The 21,588-nt window shown below is 39.7% G+C and overlaps 1 protein-coding gene across 1 annotated transcript in view; it reads right to left on the bottom strand.

Annotated features, from left to right (window-relative positions):
- Positions 1-1,058: 1,058 nt before the first annotated feature.
- The window catches only part of camk1b (calcium/calmodulin-dependent protein kinase Ib), a 37,900-nt gene continuing 17,370 nt past the window's right edge, over positions 1,059-21,588 (bottom strand). The window contains exons 3-12 of the mRNA XM_041950773.1: positions 14,505-14,636; positions 9,033-9,107; positions 7,470-7,608; positions 7,117-7,243; positions 5,766-5,841; positions 5,421-5,533; positions 3,902-3,980; positions 3,570-3,657; positions 2,800-2,929; positions 1,059-2,649 (exon numbers count right to left, since the gene is read on the bottom strand). Of these exons, the coding sequence (XP_041806707.1) occupies positions 2,552-2,649; positions 2,800-2,929; positions 3,570-3,657; positions 3,902-3,980; positions 5,421-5,533; positions 5,766-5,841; positions 7,117-7,243; positions 7,470-7,608; positions 9,033-9,107; positions 14,505-14,636 (1,057 nt within the window). The 3' untranslated portion in view covers positions 1,059-2,551. The remainder of the gene's footprint in view (positions 2,650-2,799; positions 2,930-3,569; positions 3,658-3,901; positions 3,981-5,420; positions 5,534-5,765; positions 5,842-7,116; positions 7,244-7,469; positions 7,609-9,032; positions 9,108-14,504; positions 14,637-21,588) is intronic.

Genomic DNA, 21,588 nt, shown 5'->3' on the forward strand with positions numbered 1-21,588 from the left:
CATCAGTAGGCAAATTACAGTAGCTAAATCAGACAGGAGTTTAACGACAGCGTCTGTGGCTACATGTTAAATTATCATTATCAGGAGATTAATTGTGATATTGGCAGTCTGCAAACATTAATAAGTGTCAGCTTTCCAGTGCTTGTTTGGGTCTTCTTCTGTCACATTAATTCATGAAGTACAAACAACTCACACTAAAAATCCCAGAAACCCTAACTCTGCTCTACTGTTTGGAGTCACCAGTTACATAACTGTCGAAATGCACAATAACGCTTTACCAATAGAAATGCAGACTAAAGCTCAAAAAGACTTTCTGAAGCAGCACACTGAACTTGCTTGAACCTGTTGAACACTATTACAGCATTCATTACTATTGACTCATCTGCAAAGACAAACTTTTCAGGAGAATTTTGAACTTGTCAGTGATTTTGTCACGTTAAACTGATAAAACCCTGCACTCATCTCATAGCAAATGTTACATTATCACAAGTAGTGTACACAGTATTCATTGTTGATGGTGGAATTGACAAATTTCAAGCCCCATCATGTAAACATCATCAGTACCAAATGCCTAGACTGTTGTATCAGAGAGACTGAAACGTGTGAAAGAAACTGTGGAGTGATCAGAGGATGGATGAAGATCTCAGCATCACTTTGACTGTGAGCTATCCATGACAGTCCCTCAGTTCCTGACTGTAACAGGCCCCACAATGAAGTATGGAGGAGTCAAACAAATGTGCATCAAGCTCCTTTCAACTGATACTCGAAACCATTCTCCTCTGAACAATTTACAGCGCAGGATTCTTTATGAAATCCAGTAAAAGAACCAACACCGCAGCGTGTTTGTCAATGCATGTTTTTAAAAAAGAGTCGGATGAATGTAAAATGAATACAGAGCACGTACTCTTCATGCACACACAAACATAAAAAGCACCGATGGATGTACGGTAAAGATGAAGTGAGTCAGTCTGATGCATCTTAACATTTTTTTAATCCACATCTTTCTGAACAGGCTGCATGTGGAGGAAATGTGCCTGTAAAAGAATGCAAGAAAAGGAATGACAGTACGATTACAGTACATGGTGACAGATGCATATCAAAATTTGGTTGCAGTTTTTTTTTTTTTTTTTGCATACAACCTCCTGAATCCTAAGTCAGCCTAATTTTGCAGAGGGCTCAGCACGTTGATCAATGCTTTTTCAGGTTTGCAAATACACTTTTTTTTGCACAAAATGTACTGTAGGATTTGTACTGACTACATGAACACAGTTCTTTATGCTGTCTTTATGTGTCATTGAGGGAGCTGCCAAAATACTAGAGTATACCTCTGAAAAACATTTATTTGAAGGATGTTTTTTTAAAACAAATGAGGATCCTGGTGAAGGCCTCCAGAAAGGTTTTAATAGTATCATTGTTGGTTCACTCATTTCATATTGAACTATTGATATTATTTCAATTTAAAGCAGATTAAGCGAATAACAAAGTACACTTGACCATATTGAAAGTGTACAGTATGTGTGCAGACCTCCCCTCTGAGATTACAGTACTTTGACACAAAAAGCATAAAACTGCATTTTAAAGCTGAAAATGTGATACATACAAAATATGAAGTCACAGCAAGAGTCTGTGCTGCAGAAAGAAACATTTCAGAAGCTACCTGAAAATAAACCCATCATACTGTATATCCTAAAGGCACCTTAGACAAAGATATATCCCTGTGCTCGAGTGGTTAAAGAGATTTGGGGTGAAAAAAAAAAGAAGGGAGAAGCCTTTTTGCTCTCAAGAAGCTAAACCACTGCATGGAAATACTATATCGCCACAAGAAAGGCTACTTAGATAGTTTTCATTGCATTAACTATCCTGTTACTGGGAGCACACCTTAAAGACATAGAATGCAGATCTGCAAAATTACAAGATTTCTCTCAGTTTCATTCTGATTATGGCAACATATCAATATGCTCTAAGCCTTTCCACCTTGAAAACCTTTGCACACAAAACTCCATCATTTGCATCAGACTGCATTTCTGCAACAGTGTATATTTCTAAGATAACAAACCATGCATGGGGGAAAACTCTCTCCTGATCATGCAGATATTGTTTCTGGATTTACGCCCCAAGGTTTAACAGTAGGAGGTTAAAAAGACAACACAAAAATATATAAAACAATTAAACAAACAAAGAGACAGGTTGAATCATGAGTAAAAACAGTGTCCAACAAGCTCTATCCTGCTTCGGCAAAAACAATCCCCCTGACATGCTGGTGGAGGAGGTTATCTTCCCCTCTTTCCTCTGTATCCTCTCCCCATTTCAACTCATCAAACTACCAGCCCGGTCTGTAAAAGTGATCCTCTCTGGTGCATCTCCTTTCAACTCATTTTATGTCTTCCCTCTCAGGCTGGACAGGCTTGCTCCCCCTACAGGCGAGAGGTTGGAATGACGCTGTATTCCTAACCAGATAAGGGCGGAGATGGTGCCTCTGGTTCCACCGAGGGGGTTAAAATTGGAAAGTCGCTGGGATTGATTAAACAGGTAAGTGGAGCAGGCGCAGGGATCACACCCTGCTGGTCGGGTGGCAGCGGTAAGTGCAGCTGGACAGAGGGTCAGCTCCTCCATCGACGTTCTGGGAGCACCCTCCGTCACAACCCGCTCCTGTGAGACAAAAAGTCATTCATTCATAGTAAAGACACTAAATATGTGACACTAGACATCACACAACACCTGCAATCATCACATTTTATTTCCTGCCGCATTTATAGTTGTCTTAACTGTGTGTGCGAGGTGAACAAATGATTCCAGTACCTGCATCTTCCTCTGGCATGAGCAGGTGAGTTCGGCACGGACTGGGCAGCGTGGGGTTGGGTCCCTCGTGACTGGTGCCAAGCTGGAGCCGCCTCATGTGACGAACCACTGCTGTGGCGTTGAATGCTTGCTGCAGTGGAAAAAACGCGAATGCAATATAACCCAGGAAACTGTAGAGTCTCATTCATCTGAAACTGAAAGTTGACAGGGACTCGGCCAGCAGCCGAAAGCAGTGGCTCCAGACATTTTTTTGCTTAATATGAAGCAATCTGTACTTGCTACTCCAACTCAGTGAGTTGTGAGCAGTTCATTTAAAGAGTGATTTTTGCCCTCTGACTCTTTCATTTTGGATGTTTTAGAAGCTCGAAAAGTTTTAACTGTACAGTATTTGGCTATAAAAGAGCAACGGTTAAAGACAAGCTATAAACATAAACTATTTACTGTAGCTTGATTTTTAAATCATCTTGTGACCCCATGCAACTCTCGAGGGGACCCCTACACCCATGTTGGAAGCTATGACTTAAAGATTTGTGGCCGTCCCAAATCTTTAATGTTCTAACAATTCAAAAAGATCCAATCCCAAAAGTTAAAATTAAAAAAAGGCTGTACTGGAATGACTGCTGAAGTTCAGACCATGAGCCTCCAACCCTTCTTCATGTAGCTAATCTGTATTCTCTCTGTGCGCTCTAAAGGAGAAATAACCATATGACATAAATCAAGCGTGTAAAAAAATCAAAGTGCATCCAAGACTAACTGGAAATCTGACTTACCTTCCATTTGCTCTTTGCAAAATTCTTCTTAATCTGAGCACTGACAGACTCGTGGATGTTCTTATCCAGAGCAGTATCCCCGGCAATCCTGACAAACAGAGGGGTAAGGAAGCTTCAGAGTGTGTCTGTGCGATGGGCAGAAGTCACGTGTACAGCCACAGTCATAATAACAATCTCATAAGCACCAAGGGTGGCATAACATTCTCAACCTGGGTTAGTTAAAAACAAGTATATCACTAAAGTTGGAGTATCAAGGTGTTAATCAGACAACAGAAGTCTTTTTTGCAATGTGAGGGCATCATTGAAGAGTAAAAGGAGTATAGGACCAGTACCAGGGGTGCTGCAGAGCCTGGTCACAGGTGTAACGTATGTTGGGGTCTTTCTCCATCAGGTGGACTATAAAGTCTTTAGCTATAATGAAAAAAAAGGTTAAAAAAGTCAATATTACAAAGGCCAGCTGTTGCACAAAAGTGACGCAGCGTGTCTATTGATGAAGGCCCATGCTACGACGTCATTATAATAAAAATGGATTCTCATTAATGGAATCATATTTCAGTATCTAACTGCTCTAAACAAGGGAAAACAAATCTTGAGGTAATTCCCATATGACAGAAAATTGGCCACTGCATCAGTTGTATCATTTGTTCTAAAAGTTGGAGAGATCCTTGCCCAGAGCAGGGAAACAGGGACCTGGTCCAAGAGCCAGGACTGGGAAGAACATCAACATGGGATCATTGCGTTGGCTTGTGGGCTCAACAGCTGCAAGGTGAAAGGTAGGGATCGGATAAAATATTTACTGGCTTAGAAAACTTGAGACATCACTCTCTCTGCATAAGACAGAGCTTGACGGGCTCTGGAAACAAACTCTGGAATTAGCGGTGGTCTCTGTCTCGTACTCAGGACTGGCTCAAGGTGAGATAAGTCGGGCGGGTGAGTGGATGCTAACAAGCCCTGGCTGCCTACTTCAGTGCTGGGAGTGTTTCCTGCTGGAAGAGAGGGTCTGTGTGTTGCAGGGAGGAAAACTTAATTGCATTTTGCACATCATTGTGCCTTGTCTCGCTGAATATTTTAAAAAGAAAGCTAAAAACGCATCTCATCACTTAAGCCTTTAACTAGCCATGACTTCCTGATACAGCTCTGAAACATTTGTGCTTTGCTTTGCGCTTAAGCACTGCTGCACTTCTTTTAAATTTTCCTTGATTTTACGCATTCTATGAAATTACCTACATTTTATCTTATTCTGTGTCTTATTTTTTATTTTCATCCTTATTCTCTATCTTTTACTATCATTATCACGTGGGTTTTATTTATTATCTGTTTTTATGTCCATTCGGTCTTTTCTATGTGAAGCACTCACTCGGTGCATGCGATTTCTTTCTTATAAAGCACTTTAAGCTGCAATTCCTGTATGAAAGGTGCTATACAAATAAAGTTTATTTTTATTATTGTCTATGTTTACAAATGTTCTAGGTGCAACATAAGTTAAATGCATCCCACAGACTGGCTGACCTCACTCTATTTGATAAAATAAGGAAAGGAGGAAGGTTGTTTTAGGCCACTGATCCAATAGATCTGAAGGAATTCAGTCGGTTGGAGATATTGGACAGAACTAACTAGAAGGAATATACAGGGCAGACCCAGGACAGTTTCCAAGCACATGTGAGGTCAGGTTAGTTCTTTTGGCTGCTTTAATCATTGCGCTCTTTACTAGATTACATACCTTGAAAAATTACATTTCAACAGAGCTTCAAGACCAACACACCTAAAGTAATACGTACATATATGAAATATATACATCAATGCCGTTATGAGAGAAGACAAGAAAAATGTACTGCACTGCATGTACTGTACCTGAATCAGAGATATCATCCCAGTAAGGAGAATCAAACTCATACTCTGCCTTGAGGATCTGTTCAAACAGTTTGGCATCATTCTCGTCATAGAACGGAGGGTAACCACACAACCTGAGACACACATGAGATCACACACGTCACGTTTCCTCACAGACGTGCAGAAGCTTTTCCACTTGGAGCATCCCAGGAGGTTAAAATGATGTTATAAAAGCATTAAGCATGCAAGACAAGGAGATGATAACGACTGCTGAGGTATAAATGACAGAGGTCAATTACAGCTTCAAAGCAAAATTTCTATAGAATAAATGCATTCATGCCATGAATGCATTAAAAATGCACTCACAGAATGTAGGCTATGACGCCAATAGACCAGCAGTCCACTGCTTTACTGTAGGGTTTCTGAGCCAACACTTCAGGGGCTGAAAGAACAAAACAAGGTAATACAATGTATAGGCAAGATAGATGTGTAACGTAGAGTGTGACCGTGGTGTCAAAACTAATTTACAGATGAAACTGGATTTAAACAACTGTCAAAATGGTTGCCAGTTATATCACACTTTTACAAACTCACCTAAACCTGGACTAAAATGAACAATGACTGAATACTGACACGAGCCTCTGACCAGCTCTAGATGGTGTTTAATAAAAGACAAATATTTTACATTAAAATAAGATATTGGCAGCATGCTATTATTGCATGGTGTTCCCTGCCATGCAATTAAGGGACAATGCCGTTGAGGTTTCCTCTATCGGGAATTAGTGGACGACAGAGAGGCTGGACGGAGGACAGTTGACTCCGCAGAGTTCATTAATTCCTGTTTAAGGAAATCTCAAAGAGCATTATCCCGCTTATACCATGGTCAATGGTCAAAGAAAAATCATTAAGACCATTCATTAACATTTTCGTTTTTGACAAGTCATTACTCAGTTTTGTTGGTAACGCCTGAGGGTTTGACTATTACCTGGAACAATCATTACCATGCCATAAGGTTCTTATGTTATGGAAATGTTGTTCACCACTCCAGTAAACAGGATAAACCTTAGATACAACTTGGCTACTTTTAGTCCGCTCGGCTCATAGGACCTTTTGGCTCAGCTATGAGCCAGAAAGCTAATGTTACGCTTGCAAGATTCAAAGACAACAAAATATGGTTGACAAACAGTGAATATAACTTAACAGTACATTTAACAACAAGACTAGCCAGCTATCCAGCCATGTCATTGTCCCCAAATCAATGTCAAGATTTTCACAAACAAACGACAGGCCATGTGTACTGCTGGCCACAGCCTTAAGTAATGAGTTGATAGCTAATGGGATGTGAGATGATTGTTTATGTGATGTAAAGTATGAGTGAGTACACAGTGTACTTCTTGTAGCTTGTGTGTTACAGTCACCATCCTGTGTTATTCAGAGGATGAGGCACTGAAGGACTACACTTGTTATACTCAAGTCACCGATTATTGTAATTGTAAACTGTTGCCATGGTTAATCATTTTAAGTACAGGCTGATACTACATACATAGCACATTAATTTATAACAATGAACCAAAAGTTTCACTGGAACTACTTACTGGGTGTCCATTATCAGGGAATAATGGACACCATAGCCAATCAGAGCATTCACCCAGACCATGGCATAAAACATACCAATTAGAAGCAGATTTTCTAGTTTAAGAGTATCTAGTGTCTTTACCAACATATCCAGGTGTTCCACACGCCGTTGACATCACACTGCCAGAGCCCTCAATTTTAGACAGACCAAAGTCACTGATCATGATCTTGGAGTCTTCATCCATACTGTAGTACAGCAGATTCTCTGGCTGCGATGAGGAGGAACAAAACCAAAACTACAATGTTGATAAAGGACCTTCATGCGAGTAATGCACACCTCCACCACCAAATGCGCTATCAGCAAAGCCATACTAAAATGGAATTTAAAAAATTACAGATATTTACAAGGCATGCTTTCAGTTTGGAGGGTAATTTTTTTTTCAGAATTCATTAGAAGTTAAAAGTTTTTGATCACGTCTCCAACCCTGGACTGACCTTGAGGTCACGGTGCACAATGCCCATGTCGTGAAGGTATTTGACGGCATCCAGAATCTGCTGAATGAGCTTACTGGCATCCTTCTCTGTGTAGAAGCCCTTCTCTATGATACGATCGAAGAGCTCCCCGCCAGACACCCTGGATAAAGAGATTCATTCATCAAAGTGAAGTCAAGCTTGTGGAATATAAGTACAGAATACAGACAGCAACCACAAAATCAGACTGGACTGTAATTTTCTGTAAATTGATGGAAGGAATCTAATGTTTGGCCAAGACAGCTAAAGGTTTTACTTGTTGGTGATTGCAACAGAGGAATAGTATGAAAGGTCATGGTGTCAACATATTATTTTGAAAATATTTGTGATCAACAAGGCAGTTTGAGAGAGAAAGGGCAGGAGGGAGATTAGAAAAGGGAACTTCCAACCATCTCTACTAATGTGAACAAGAAAACATATTTATTTGCGTTGTTTGGAGTAAACAGCTATAATGCTCTACAAGTTGTATATGTATCAAACACATAAATGAAGACAGAAAGGGAAAAGCATTTCATTGCGGGAGTTAAACTGTGGCGTGGATGAAACACACGTACAGTGTGGTGACGCCTGCTTGGTATTAGAGTTAAAAACCACTAGATGGAGACTTCACACTGTCTACAGAAAATCTGCAGCAGTTTGAGTCTCCAATGCCTTCACATACAACTGGGGGAGGCATGTTGGAAAGTAAAAGAAGAAAAACAAGAAATGAAGGAAAGAAGGTAAATGTTAAAACAGGTCACAAATATGGGAGCCTGGTCCTCAGCGTTCTGGTGTTCAGGAAAGGAATGCTGACTTGTCTGTAATTAGTTGTGCAACCCCTGTGTCACCTTGCCGACCAACTACTTTCAGTTCCCTCATGATACATTACTATCTTTACATCTCCGTGCAACATATTCTGGATGTTGTGAGGCCAAGTTAATGATGAAATTGAATAAGTAGATCCATTACTGTGGTGAAGTGGCTGTTACATGAAAGAGTCATGAATCAGAGGGAACGCAAAAAGTACTGCAGGGACACACAAAAACTATTTATGAGGGAACAGAAATATATTACAGGGGTATGAAGCACAAGTACTCAAGTAAAGAATTCCCCACGAGTCCTTCCCTTGATAAATGTAACACTCCCTCTCTGTCTTTTATCTCTATTTGACCGTGAATGATGCATAAATGATTTACATTTTCTGGAGCAGCTACTAGCACTCCTGATCCTGATCTGTCCTTTCTCTCTCTCCCTCTCTGACATTTCAATAGTTGATGTGGGTGGGAGGCTGACAGGATGCAGGTGTGAGGGCAAACTCCCCACTGGTGCTCATGAGTAGGCAGAGCGCAGTGTTTGCTTGTGTGCGTGTGTGGTCATGCACATGCAAGTGTGTTACAGAGTGCAATTAATGGCATGTGACATAGAGCGTGTGGGAGATAACACAAGTAGGGAGTTTGAAAGTCACGTCACACACGCACACGCACACACACACACACACACACACACACACAAAATGAATCACACAAACCCACACATGTAAATACTCACAGTTGCATGACAAGGTAGAGGTGTGATTTACTTTCAAAAATCTCTTCCAGAGAAACAATGTTGGCATGTTTAATCCTGTGAAGAAGGAGATAAGAGAAATAAGGCAAGTAATTAATGCTAATAATTCTACCTGTCACTTTTACTTCACAATTACTATTTCACAAGATTTTGTCAGCAGGAGGCAAAAATAATCTCCCTGGGTGTCACGAGAATTCCTTGTTTGGAGTTTGAAATCTTTACCAATAGGTAAGGCTGGGACAGTCAGTGCATGAACACACCACAGAGCTTCATCCAACACTCACATGGACTTCTCACTGACCGTAGAGGAGGTTGGAATGTGTGGTGGCATGCAGCTCCCTAATTGGCTGAACATTGTGCTTTGCTGCCCCTTGAGACCCGTGGGTGCAGTAACAGGGGTGAGAAGATGACTCACTACACCTAAATTGGTATTGTACTCCTCTGCCTGACCAGTGTGTACTTTTACCATAATTGTATTACACTCAGCGGCCACTTTATTAGGAACATGTGTACAATCTAATACAATTCAATACAACAGCTCATGTGACAGACTGGCCATGGGGTATACGCCAGAACACTGCAGACCAAACAAGAGTAGCATATGAGTAGCATATCTGCATTTCATCTTGAAGCACTTTCTGAGGTTTCTCATTGTAAACTACAGTGACTTAAGTGTCCTTTTGCACCTGGAGAAGTAGTGATGTAATGTTTGTTTAAACCCATCTTCTCCTTTTGAAAAAAAATATGGGTATTTATTACTATTTACGGTTGTGTATTAAGCATCGCTAGTTTTTTGGTAACAAAACAAAAGCTTGTTTGTAGGATTGATTCATGACGTTAATCTGACTTAATCTTTTAACAGGTACGTCCTAATTTATGTTCTGTTTTTGTACCATAACTCATGTATTGTAACAGCACTTGTATGATCACCAGCCCTACATATATGTGTACGTATATGTTATCATCCCACTTCCACTATGTGATCATTTTGGTTCTCTCAATTTAACGGGGTGTTTACATTCAGTAACTCTCAACCAAACGCATCGTGTTTACTGTTGAGGTCTATCAAACGTGTTGACTGCATTTCCTTTCTCATACAGCATTTGCAAAGCTGATTTTTAGAAAATCTTAATTTGTGCATTGCTTACAAGCATGTTTCTTTGCTAGCTGTCTTCTTCTTCACTGTCTTTGTTGCTGTCTCCAACTGTGGATCAGTGGAATAGCTTTAAACCAACGTCAGGATGTGAACCTTGCAACTCCTTTGTTGCATGTGTGTCACCATGTGCATGTGTAACACAAACAAAATGGGGACCCACTCACAAAAATATTGCTCCATAGCGTTACTAATGGTGAAAAACTCTACTGGATGCCTTTAAGTGATTTTGTGCTTTGCCCTCATCATGCACTCTGTTTGTGTGTACACTATTCATGGAATTTACTTCAGTTCCTGGACTATGAATGGGTGTTTGAGGGTTACTGAGTTGCCTTGAAGGTAGGTAGACAAAGACAACACAAAGCCATGTATCTGAGCTGTACTGGAGGTAACTGCGTATGCGTCAGCCTGAACTCATGCTGGATTACAGCGATGATCCAGATTGTAACAATGCATGTACACCTTCATTCATCTGCTTAGCTCAGTGCGGAAGGAGAGATGGACCCAGCGAAGGATGAATGATGGATTAAATCTGCCGAGTGAGCAGACACGTGTGAATACGCATGAGCTCGCACATGTACTTTTGCTCACAATTAGAAGAAGGTCAGATCCATGCAGTAAGGGCACTGCATTTAACTTGAATTTCTGTGCAGGTGTGTTTTGTGCTTGTGTGGGTGACGACCTTATGGTGGACACTGGTGATTGTCAAGGAGCTGAAATGTCTATTGAGGGCTGGTGAGTCATCTGCTGACCTCTGTCAGCACCTGCGTAGCTCACAAGGCATCACAACATAGAAGTCAGCAAATTAGAGAGCAGAGTCGCCGCTCTGCAGCCAGCAATGACTACCTCTGACATCTGAATGAAAATGGCAGATATGCCGAAACTTCTCTCTCTTACAGTGATCACAGAGATAGTTTCTTTCTCAGGTCAGGAGGGGTTCACTCATTAAAGTGAAAAGAATCAGATTTCTCCAACAGAAACCTACATCTTTTAACCATATTAGAGATGGTATTCCTGGTTTATATGATGCTTTAAAATTCAGGTTGCAGCAGAAGGCTGTAATAGGATTACTTAGGATAAATGTCCCGTGTCTGACAACTTGCTTATCTAAGGGGCAATTTTGGGGAAACACTGTTTGACAACAAAATGTATAATCAGTCGACTTGCTGTACGCCTCACACATGTACCTTTTAACAATGCAGAACTGGTCTGTAAAAGGGCGCATTTGGTGTTTTCAGGCCCAAACAACTGTGCTAGTGGTCAGAAGCACACGTGTATTTGGAGTCCAGTGTAATTGTGATGGATCCATGTGACATTTCTGGGTCAAACATGTTTTGGTATGCTATTCAGATTTTCAACAAAGCCTCAGCAGCTACTTTACACCAACTCCTCTGACTGGCACGGCTACAAATGACTTAGCAGAGTGTGATTAGTCACTGTATTTGCACATGTCCGTGTTTGAGTAAATATTTGGTCTGGATAAAATGGGAAGAGGAGGAAGAGCAAGCCAACCATATCATATGGCAACATTAGTAATATATCAAAGTATCATTAAGCTGGGCAGCAACCTTACAAACAGTGATTAGAACAGAGATGACTTGACTGAGTGTATCATCTTCCTCAGCATCTCGGACCAACACAAACTAGGCCATTTGACACTAAATTGACAATAAATTAACTTCTTTATACAACTCAATTCAAAACACTGTTAAAAGTACTTCACACAGGATGGTAACATTAAATAAACATTAAATAAACACCAATAAATTTACAGCAAGAAAAGTCAAGATGGCAGGTTTTGCTCTGGCATCACATGAATGAGAAGCACAGATAAATTGGGTCGTATAATGTCCGGTCACCCTTTCAGTCTCAGAATAGTTCGTGTAGGCCAACTCACTCCTGTGGTTAAAAGCAACACAGCAGGTTTACTTTACTGTAAATCTCTACTGTTGTGCCACAGTAAAGTTACATTATTCAATGTAAATGGGAAGATTAAAAAAAAAAGTAAGTTTCATGCTATGGGAGTAGTACATCGCTGACAGAAAAGTGGGATTTACTGTTAGCATTTACGCAGGTACATGATCAATTTTGATTGTTAGTTGGGTCTGGCTGTTGTATTCAAACAATTGGCTGTGATTACACCTTTTTCTGGACTAAATAATCCAAAGGGAGGAAATATATTTTCAATGTGATGATTTCATGACATTGCAAACTGAAGGCTATCAAATGTAGCAAGCAAATGTTGAGATTTTAGAGTTTTTGTTAAAAGGTGTAAATAAATGTATAAAGCAACAAGGCGTACTGCATGTTATGTTTTTTTTAGTTGTATACTTAGATTATCCCAAATATTTCCAACAAGTTCAAACCCAGAGCAGTCTGTGATTTTATTCAAGATAACCCTGCATTTCATCTGCTCGCCTGTCAATGACGTCATATCCCCTAAACTCCCTCTGGACTTCCACTGTGACTTCCAGGGAAACACGGGCAAAAACCAGATGATACTTCAGATAGAAGACAGAAGTCGGTGAACATGCCTAAACACAACGTGACGATGAAACGTCAATATATGACCTTGTCTTTGAACATTTCTACTTGATTCACCACAGATAGATTTTCATTTCATTTTCATTCTTTGGTTATTCTTTTGATTGAGAGATCCCTAGCGGCAGTCATTACATACGGTGCGTTTAAAATCTGTTTTAAAAGTTGCCAGAAATGAGGTGGAGAGACTGAATCTAAACAGTATTGTCACAAAACCTAACACTAAAACAATGACACACTGCAGAGCTGAGGGCAGCTGCAGAGTCGGGTGATAATTCTCTGTGGATTCGTCGCTGTGACTCATGCCTTTCACCTTACATGTAGCCATTTGATCCATTGCTAATATAAACATAGTGATCAGTGCGGGTTTAAGGAAATGTGTATTTTACCATTTTATACTACTCTGTCAGACCGCGTCCCCATGCTCTGTGTTGTGGATGACATGTAACAATGAGTAACACAACCTACATATGAGTATATACAAACTTCAGGCCAAGCAAACCATGATTTCCACACCAAGTTTACATCAGTTTACTCTGTTTGTCAAATTTGTATCCTAAGTGCTAACTAACCCCCACCACTCTCATTCCACCATCCTCACCTCAGGAGGGATCATAGCTGTATATCAGCTGGAGTTGTGTCTCCTGTAACCCAGGCAACAAGAGCTCTAAAAATAACTTGGGACCCAACGTACATCAGCCATTTTCACCATGGCCTGTAATTCCCCACATCTAAAGAGAAGTACCTTTGAACCACTCCACAATTACACCTTACTGTCTCTTGCCTTTGTCTTTGTATAATAAAACATTATATGCTCTAGGCATATAACTCTATATTTCAAACAAAACCACTTATATTTGCAACATGATGAGTACAGAAACGATAATTAAGGTACATTCATTGTATTTTGTCTAGAGCAGATCACAGATCAATACAGTTTTATTGGTGCGTATGCTTAAGTTAAAGGTCGATGAATATTATTCTGTTTAATGTAACAATGCACACAGCATTGAAAAGGTACATCTCAAAAAAACAGCTGCACTATCTCTTCTCCAGAAGCTGCAGGTCTGGTTAATCCACACGACATGTTGTCAACTGGTTTCACAGGGATTCTTTCTTAAGTAGAAAGCAGTTTCAATGAAAATTGTTCACAGAGATGCACAGTTTTTCCAGATTAACCAGAAATACAAGCTGTTGTTGTTTTTTCAAAGTCATGTCATCCAAATGCTGCTTGTGACTTTATACTCACCTTTATTGTACTTCAATATGGGCGAATAAAACCAAAACTATCCAGATGGCTATGCACCAAAAGAGCTTAGTGAGAAAATGTTTTTTTTCTGTCTCAGAAATTTGGGTGAACTGGCCCTTTAATTCCTCCATTGGTGAAGTGTTGTTTCTTTACTGAATATATGGATCCAAATATACGAATTCAAGCCTCAATATGGTGCATATTACATGCATCCTAGTTCATCATATTACTTCAGTATATATCATACATGACACATATATGATATCAAGTAATGTGATACAACTTAAATGATGCAGTAATGGAGATACAGTGATGAAAAATTTACCATCTTGAACCTTGTGGCTAGTATTTCACATGCAGGCTAATGCTGCACAAACATCTAAAGGTTTATGCTTACAGTACAGACTGCTTAAAAAATGCAATTTTATCTTAAACATCATGATACATCACGTCACTGAACAAATATAAGGTCTATTTTCGCTCATTTCTTAAATCATAGATGTCCACTTACTTGTGCAGGACTGCTATCTCGTTCTCAATGCTGTTTTCCTTGCCCTCTAATGCCTTCTTGGGGATACACTTGATAGCCACCAACCTCTGGGTCCTCTTTTCCTCAGCCAGGACCACCTCAGAGAAAGCTCCCCTGAAACGCAAACACACAGATTAGTCTGTGAGACCTCAACCGTTTATCATCTGGTGTTTAGTCAGACCTTCTCACAGAGCTCTGCATCTGTGACATTGTGGTACAACATTAAAAGGAAAAAAAAAACCTGCTTTGATGTTAAATTGACCCAACTTTTCTTTTTCTTACATCTAAGTGCTAGTAGAAATTGCCTGCTGATGACAGGTTGCGTTTATTTTTAACTTCAGCCTCCTCCTGAAGTCTTTGGGTTGCTGCTGAGTCAAGCTTTGGAGAGGGAACAACTTAGTGGGATGATTTGGAAGCACAGATACAGATCTTACAGACACATTTTTGATAGTGGACCAAAACATTTTCAGCTTCAAAATTTAATCCCTGTGATACCCAATCAATCAATGGGATGTGGTTCATCATAGCTAGGTTCAGAAATATAATGACCATGAACACAACAGAGCTGCTAACTCCATGCCATTCCATTTTAGCATATTTGTGGGAGTAAGATGTTAACATATATTTAACCATCTAGTGCAGTGTGTTGTCATAGGGTAGCAGCGATACATCAGTTTCACTGTATATATACAGTAGAGGAAATAAGTATTTGATCCCCCACGAAGTTTTCATACTAAGAAATAAATGAACAGTCTCTAATTTTTATGGCAGCTTTATTTTAACAGTGATAGAAAGAATATCAAAAAGATAATTGAGAAAATTACATAAAATGAAAAATAAAAATTAATTTGCATTTCACTGAGGGAAATAAGTATTTGACCCCCTAGCAAAACATGATTTAATACTTGGTGGCAAAACCCTTGTTGGCAAGCACAGCAGTCAGACGTTTCTTGTAGTTGCTTACTAGGTTGGTACACACATCAGGACTAATTTTAGTCCACTCCTCTCTGCAGATCATCTCCAAATCCTGGAGGTTCTGAGGCTGGTGTTTGGAAACTCGAAGCTTCAGCTCTCTCCATAGATTTTCTATAGGATTAAGGTCAGGAGACTGGCTAGGCCGTTCCATGACCCTGATGTGCTTCTTATGGAGCCACTACTTTGTTTCCTTGGCTGTATGTTTTGGGTCGTTGTCGTGCTGGAAGACCCATCCACGACCCATTTTCAGTGTCCTGGCAGAGGCAAGGAGGTTGTCACTAAGGATTTTGCGATACATGTCTCCATTCATCTTACCACCGATGTGGTGAATTCGACCTGTCCCCTTAGAAGAGAAACAGCCCCAAAGCATAATGCTTCCACTGCCATGCTTGATGTTGGGGATGGTGTTCTTGGGGTCATATTCAGCATTTCTCTTCCTCCAAACACGTCGAGTTGAGTTGAGGCCAAAGAGCTCGATTTTGGTCTCATCTGACCACAGCACCTTCTCCCAGTCTCTCTCAGAGTCATTAATATGTTCATTGGCAAACTTTAGGCGGGCCTGGATGTGAGCCTTCTTGAGCAGAGGGACTTTGCAGGATTTTAAACCATTGCGTCTCAGTGTATTACCAATGGTTTTCTTTGTGACCGTGGTCCCGGCTGCTTTGAGATCATTAACCAGCTCCTGCCGTGTAGTTCTAGGCTGATCTCTAACCTTTCTCATGATCATTGAGACCCCACGAGGTGATATCTTGCATGGACCTCCCAGCCTAGGTCGATTGACAGTCATGTTGTCTTTCTTCCACTTCTGAATAATTGCACCAACAGTTGTCACCTTCTCATTCAGCTTCTTATTTATGGTTTTGTAGCCCATTCACGCCTTGTGTAGGTCAAAAATTTTGTCCCTGACATCTTTAGACAGTTCTTTGGTCTTGCCCATGGTGGAGATGTTGGAGTGTCACTGAGTCTGTGGGCAGGTGGCTTTTTATACAGGTGACAATTTGGGACAGGTATCTCTCATGTAGGTAATGACTTCACTGAGATTAGGAGTATGCCATGGTCTTAGGGAGCCAACATTGCTCATGTTTTGCTAGGGGATCAAATACTTATTTCCCTCAATGAAATGCAAATAAAATTTTAATTTTAATTTCATGTTATTTTCTCAATTATTTTTTTTGATATTCTTTCTATCACTCTTAAAATAAAGCTGCCATAAAAATCAGAGACTGTTCATTTATTTCTTAGTATGAAAACTTTCAAAATCCGTGGGGGAACAATTACTTATTTCCTCCACTGTATACATGGTATAAAAATTGAGTGTTATCATACCATGTGCATGTGATTATCTATGCTATTTTACCGTATGAGTGTTACTGAAAATTATATGGGTTATCATATTTTGTGAAATAAAAATAAAGGGTTTGTTCAACCAAAAAACAAAAACAAAAAACCTTTCTCTTCATTCCTTTGTGGGTCACTGTAACTGACAATAATTATCATCTGTGAAAATCTCATACCGCTGTAACCTCAATATGTGTACAGATAGCACTGCACAGTGAACATTTTTTTGCTGTCGTGACATGCTGAAATTTGCATAGCTACTAGACTGGCCCTGATGCATTCTACAATAAACAACCACAGTTCTCTCTTTTTCCCTACCAACCAAGATCAATAATAAAAAACAAGCAAGGCAGCATATCTCAGACTAGCGAAGAAAAAAAAAATGTTTAGCATTTTCCCATGACCCATTTAACAGTAGAGGCAGACATTTCTTATGACCTCTGGTGTTTTGGATCAGCTCCAGAGATTTTTGACTGAGATCCAAAGCTGCACAATACCCTGACCCACAAGTATAAGTTTCAACTGAACATTACACTAATGCAGTAGTAGTACTACAACTGCAATGAGCCTTAACACACATGTTTCTCCATACAGATGATTTAATGGTAAATAAGATCAAGAGGAGGAGCTTTCACACACTGGGAACTGCTTACTCTACTTTAATACATACACTTTTGGGCAAAAAGTTGCTTGAGGCGCACAGGGCAAACAGAGAATGAAGGAACACTCAAGTGTATATAAAGGCATTCCACTAATTAGCCTCAATGCCAAACATCTGTGTATCCTGCAAACAAGCCCTTACGCTGTGTTAAAGTCATATGGGATAGACTGTAGAGACAACTGCACAACTGAAGAATCCCAGAAAGTTTGGATCTAGAGTCTCACTTTTTTAAAGTGTTTATTCCTTTAATCTAAAGATGTTGTTTGTCAGTATGATAATCCCGATGATGGTGCTCTCGAATATGTAATTTTTATGTCATTGTTTTTTTTAATATTTTTCATTTCAGATTTGTGTCATTTATAGTTAATGAAAAAACAAAACAAAACAAAGATTGCAGAGTGACTGCAGGTCAAAGGTCAAAATACTGTAAAGTGGCTGATGTGAGGTATCTGTATTTGTTTTGGTTTTCTGTATTATCAAGTGCCGAGTTGGATATATCAGAGCTTTCAGAAAAAATCACTGTCATAATTATCATTTGGATATAAACAATATTTACAAGTTGGTAATAATAACTGTAGCTTAATTACAAAAATGATAAGGACTTTAAGTCCCTGTCAGTCAGACAATTTTTAAGTTCGAAACAACTGTATAGTACAATTTACAACTATTCAATATTAAAAAATTAATGCTACTGCAATGAATCATTTTACTCAGAACCACAAATCCATATGATCAACAACCTCTTGTATTTCTACTGTAAAAGACAGACATCTTTGAAAGAGGAAGACTTGCTGCCTCTTCCAGTTTATTTAACATTCAAATTTACTGCCTCCTCCTGACTGCACAAGTGCCAACTACAAGGCCAATAAAATCATTCTGAGACTATTAATTTACAGTTAAACCGCATGATAGGAATGTACTGCACTGGATTAATATGTTTACAGAACTCAGTTATTGTTACAGCCCTGTTTTCCTAATGGACTGCAGGTGGTTAACATTTATTTAACTACTCTAAAACTGTATCACACAAACATTAAAACACCTCAACTTATTTTCATGGCTCAACATTTCTGGATGAGTGTGGTTGCATTTTTACAGGGAAGTCTGCACATCAGATGTTACTCATACTCTGAAGTGCTGCTACTGAACAGCCATTCACTCTACATCAACTTGTGGTGAACAAATGCATCTTTGTTTTAGAACAGGCTATTATCTAGTCAGTATACTAACAGTAGTGCAACTAAATGTTGCAAGTACATTCAGGCATGTCTCTTGTGTGTGCGTGTGTGTAGGGGGGACAGTGTCTGTTTATGCCAAACAGTATCTCTTCAGCCACATATAGCTGCATGTGTGGTCAGAGAGGAACCACAACCGTCCAGTCACTAGGTTTGTAGATACTTTATCAGCAAAAAGGAAGGACTGCATGGTTCCGTGCCAATGTGACCAGAAAAGAAAGTGTGGACCACAACTCCTCGATCAACAATACTTCAGAAAGTAACTTTAACCTCTGGTTGCTCAGTTTTAGTGGACTATAACTCATATCTTGACTGCATGTGAAAACCACTCATTTGAATCAATTCAGATGTGTTTTTTTTTCTTCCCACTGCTTTCAGTGCTGCTGTAATGCCCAAATTTCCAAATTTTGGGGATAAATAAAGTTTTATCTTATCTTATCTTTTATTTTGATATCTCTACAACTACAATATGTGAACCTGATCGACAGCATGTTCGACTGCTTCGGCTGCAGATGAAATATATTCTGCATCTGTGTTACTCAACTCTTAACTGGAAAATTTTCTATTTTCCCCATGTGGACCCTCTGGGTGCTTAAAGAGGAAAATAAGTGTGCTTTTTCTGAAAGAGCAACACGCACACACCTTGCAAAAGTTTGTATTCATGTATACATAACAAAGTTGCTATGTGTGCACTTTGCACTGCTGCTGTAGTTACACCGGCTCTCAAGCCAAATGTAAAAGCTGTCATAGAAAAGCATGTACACAGAATGATGGATATAGCAAAAAAGTCTACTAGTAAAATGAGTAGTAATTACCGCTATCTAACTTACAGTATTCAAAAAGTATATTTAAGCTCTGGTTTTAATCACATACTTCTCTTGTGTTATTAACCTCAAAGCTGACAGAACACGGACTGAACCCATTTCCAGATTAAAGTAACAATTATCCTGGGAGTGAGGCCTTGTGGTCACATCTCAACAAGAAAGGAAAACTGCCACAGAAAGGCCATTAGCTTTGGCAGGAATCCAGCTGTGTGGAGGAGGGTGTCAGCACTGCAGATTCCTGTGCTGCATCTGGAGGATTTAGTTGACATTCTCCATGCACCCACTGACAGACCAAGGGTCTCTGGGAAAGTGTTATACAGTGGTTTGCATAAACATTGTGAAAACTGGAGAACACTAATGTGTCTTTGACTATGGATAATCCCACTGTCTGTTTGTTATTTTGCCAGAAAACCCCTCAATGGAATATATTTTTCATGAAATAATACTGGAGGACAGTTTCCCTGTTTTAATTGTTTAAGAGTATTTTATTTCGTATTTTATGAGTGATATTACAAGTGAAGTTGGTTGAACCTCTGTCACATCATTGCTTGCACTTGCAAATTAAGTGGAACAACAACTCTAGTTCAGCTGGACTGCAGATAAAGGCTGTGTAAAATCGTTTGTCAGAAGCAGAAGCCCTTTACCCCTGACTTCCTATAACCAAATGGCACTAGACGCTGTTTACATGTAGTCCCAGAAGATGCTTCCTTCTTTCTGAATGTCAGTGATCTGTAAGATAACACTGTCATTGTGCTAGACAACAATCTCTGACACAACACCATTTAAAACAAGTGAATTCTGCATATTGTGGACAAGGCAGCACAGTCCAAAACAAGCCTCTCTGCCAATGCCGATGTTTATTCTGGACACGATAGCAATAATTATATCGCTATTGGCTGGCAATGGTTGGCTTAGTTCTACTGCCAAATACATTTGCTTACAATAACAACTCATCATTGTTTTATTCAAGTGATAAACTCTGAGATTAGAAATATTTCCACTAGCACTGATGCAAAGGAGTTAGATGCTACCGCACTTGTCTGACAGCCCTGTCAAGTCTCTCGTTGACAACATAGGTTCATTCACCCAAGCACCTTTCTAAAGACTACATTACTTCTACAACAGTAGAAGAACAAGCCTTCTGAGAGGCTGTGGGACAGATGTTACACTAAGCTTAGCTGAGTACTTGATATCTCTGCAAAATCCCCCCCCACAACACTGAGCCTCAAAATCAGAAAGACAGGGTAAAAATACCTTCTAGTAGAGAAAACCCCCAAAACAAAACTCTATTTTCACCCTGCCATGACAGCGCAGGCTCACAAAATATAAAGAGCATAATTATGAAGAATATTTGGTTGGTGCTGAGCAGTGTTTGTGTGTGAGTTTGCTGAGATCTTAATCCTAGCTAAGGTTTCAGATGGATTATAAAGTAAACAACGGTGTTTACTGAGCTGTTCCTGTTCCTAACAGGACATTCTTACCACCACCATGGGACCTGTGTCAAGGAAGAGGAAACACACACACACACACACAAACACACAGACAGCTATTAGCGACTAAACCCTCAATAAATACACGCTTAGTGCCACTATCCAAACAGTAGGGTGTGTTCTCAGAAATCCACTCTGCAAATACTTTACAGAGCAAATACAGCAAATATTTACATGTCAATTAAACAACATACTCTATACTACTAATACTACATTCTAGTGATCAACATTGTGCTATTCTGCACAAATCCCATATTCAAACATTTTTTATCTTGCTCATACACCAGATAAGAGGCAGCCTTTCAGATTTCACTGCTCAAAAAGTTCAAATATTAGCATTGTTCTTCCACTCAGTTAATCTCTTTATTACATCACTCTTCTCTGTCTCTGAGTAAGCCTCTTGCTTAAAATACAGACTTGGTGTTGCTTAGTTTCCATCGCAACAAGCAACCTTTTCATGTGTGTACCCCACGATGCCTCACTTGGCGCATCAAAGGAATTTAAAAACAAGGAATCAGGATCTCAAATGCCATCATGTGTGCA

This window comes from Chelmon rostratus, chromosome 2 (assembly GCF_017976325.1).
Source record: "Chelmon rostratus isolate fCheRos1 chromosome 2, fCheRos1.pri, whole genome shotgun sequence".
NCBI classification, from domain to species: domain Eukaryota; kingdom Metazoa; phylum Chordata; class Actinopteri; order Chaetodontiformes; family Chaetodontidae; genus Chelmon; species Chelmon rostratus.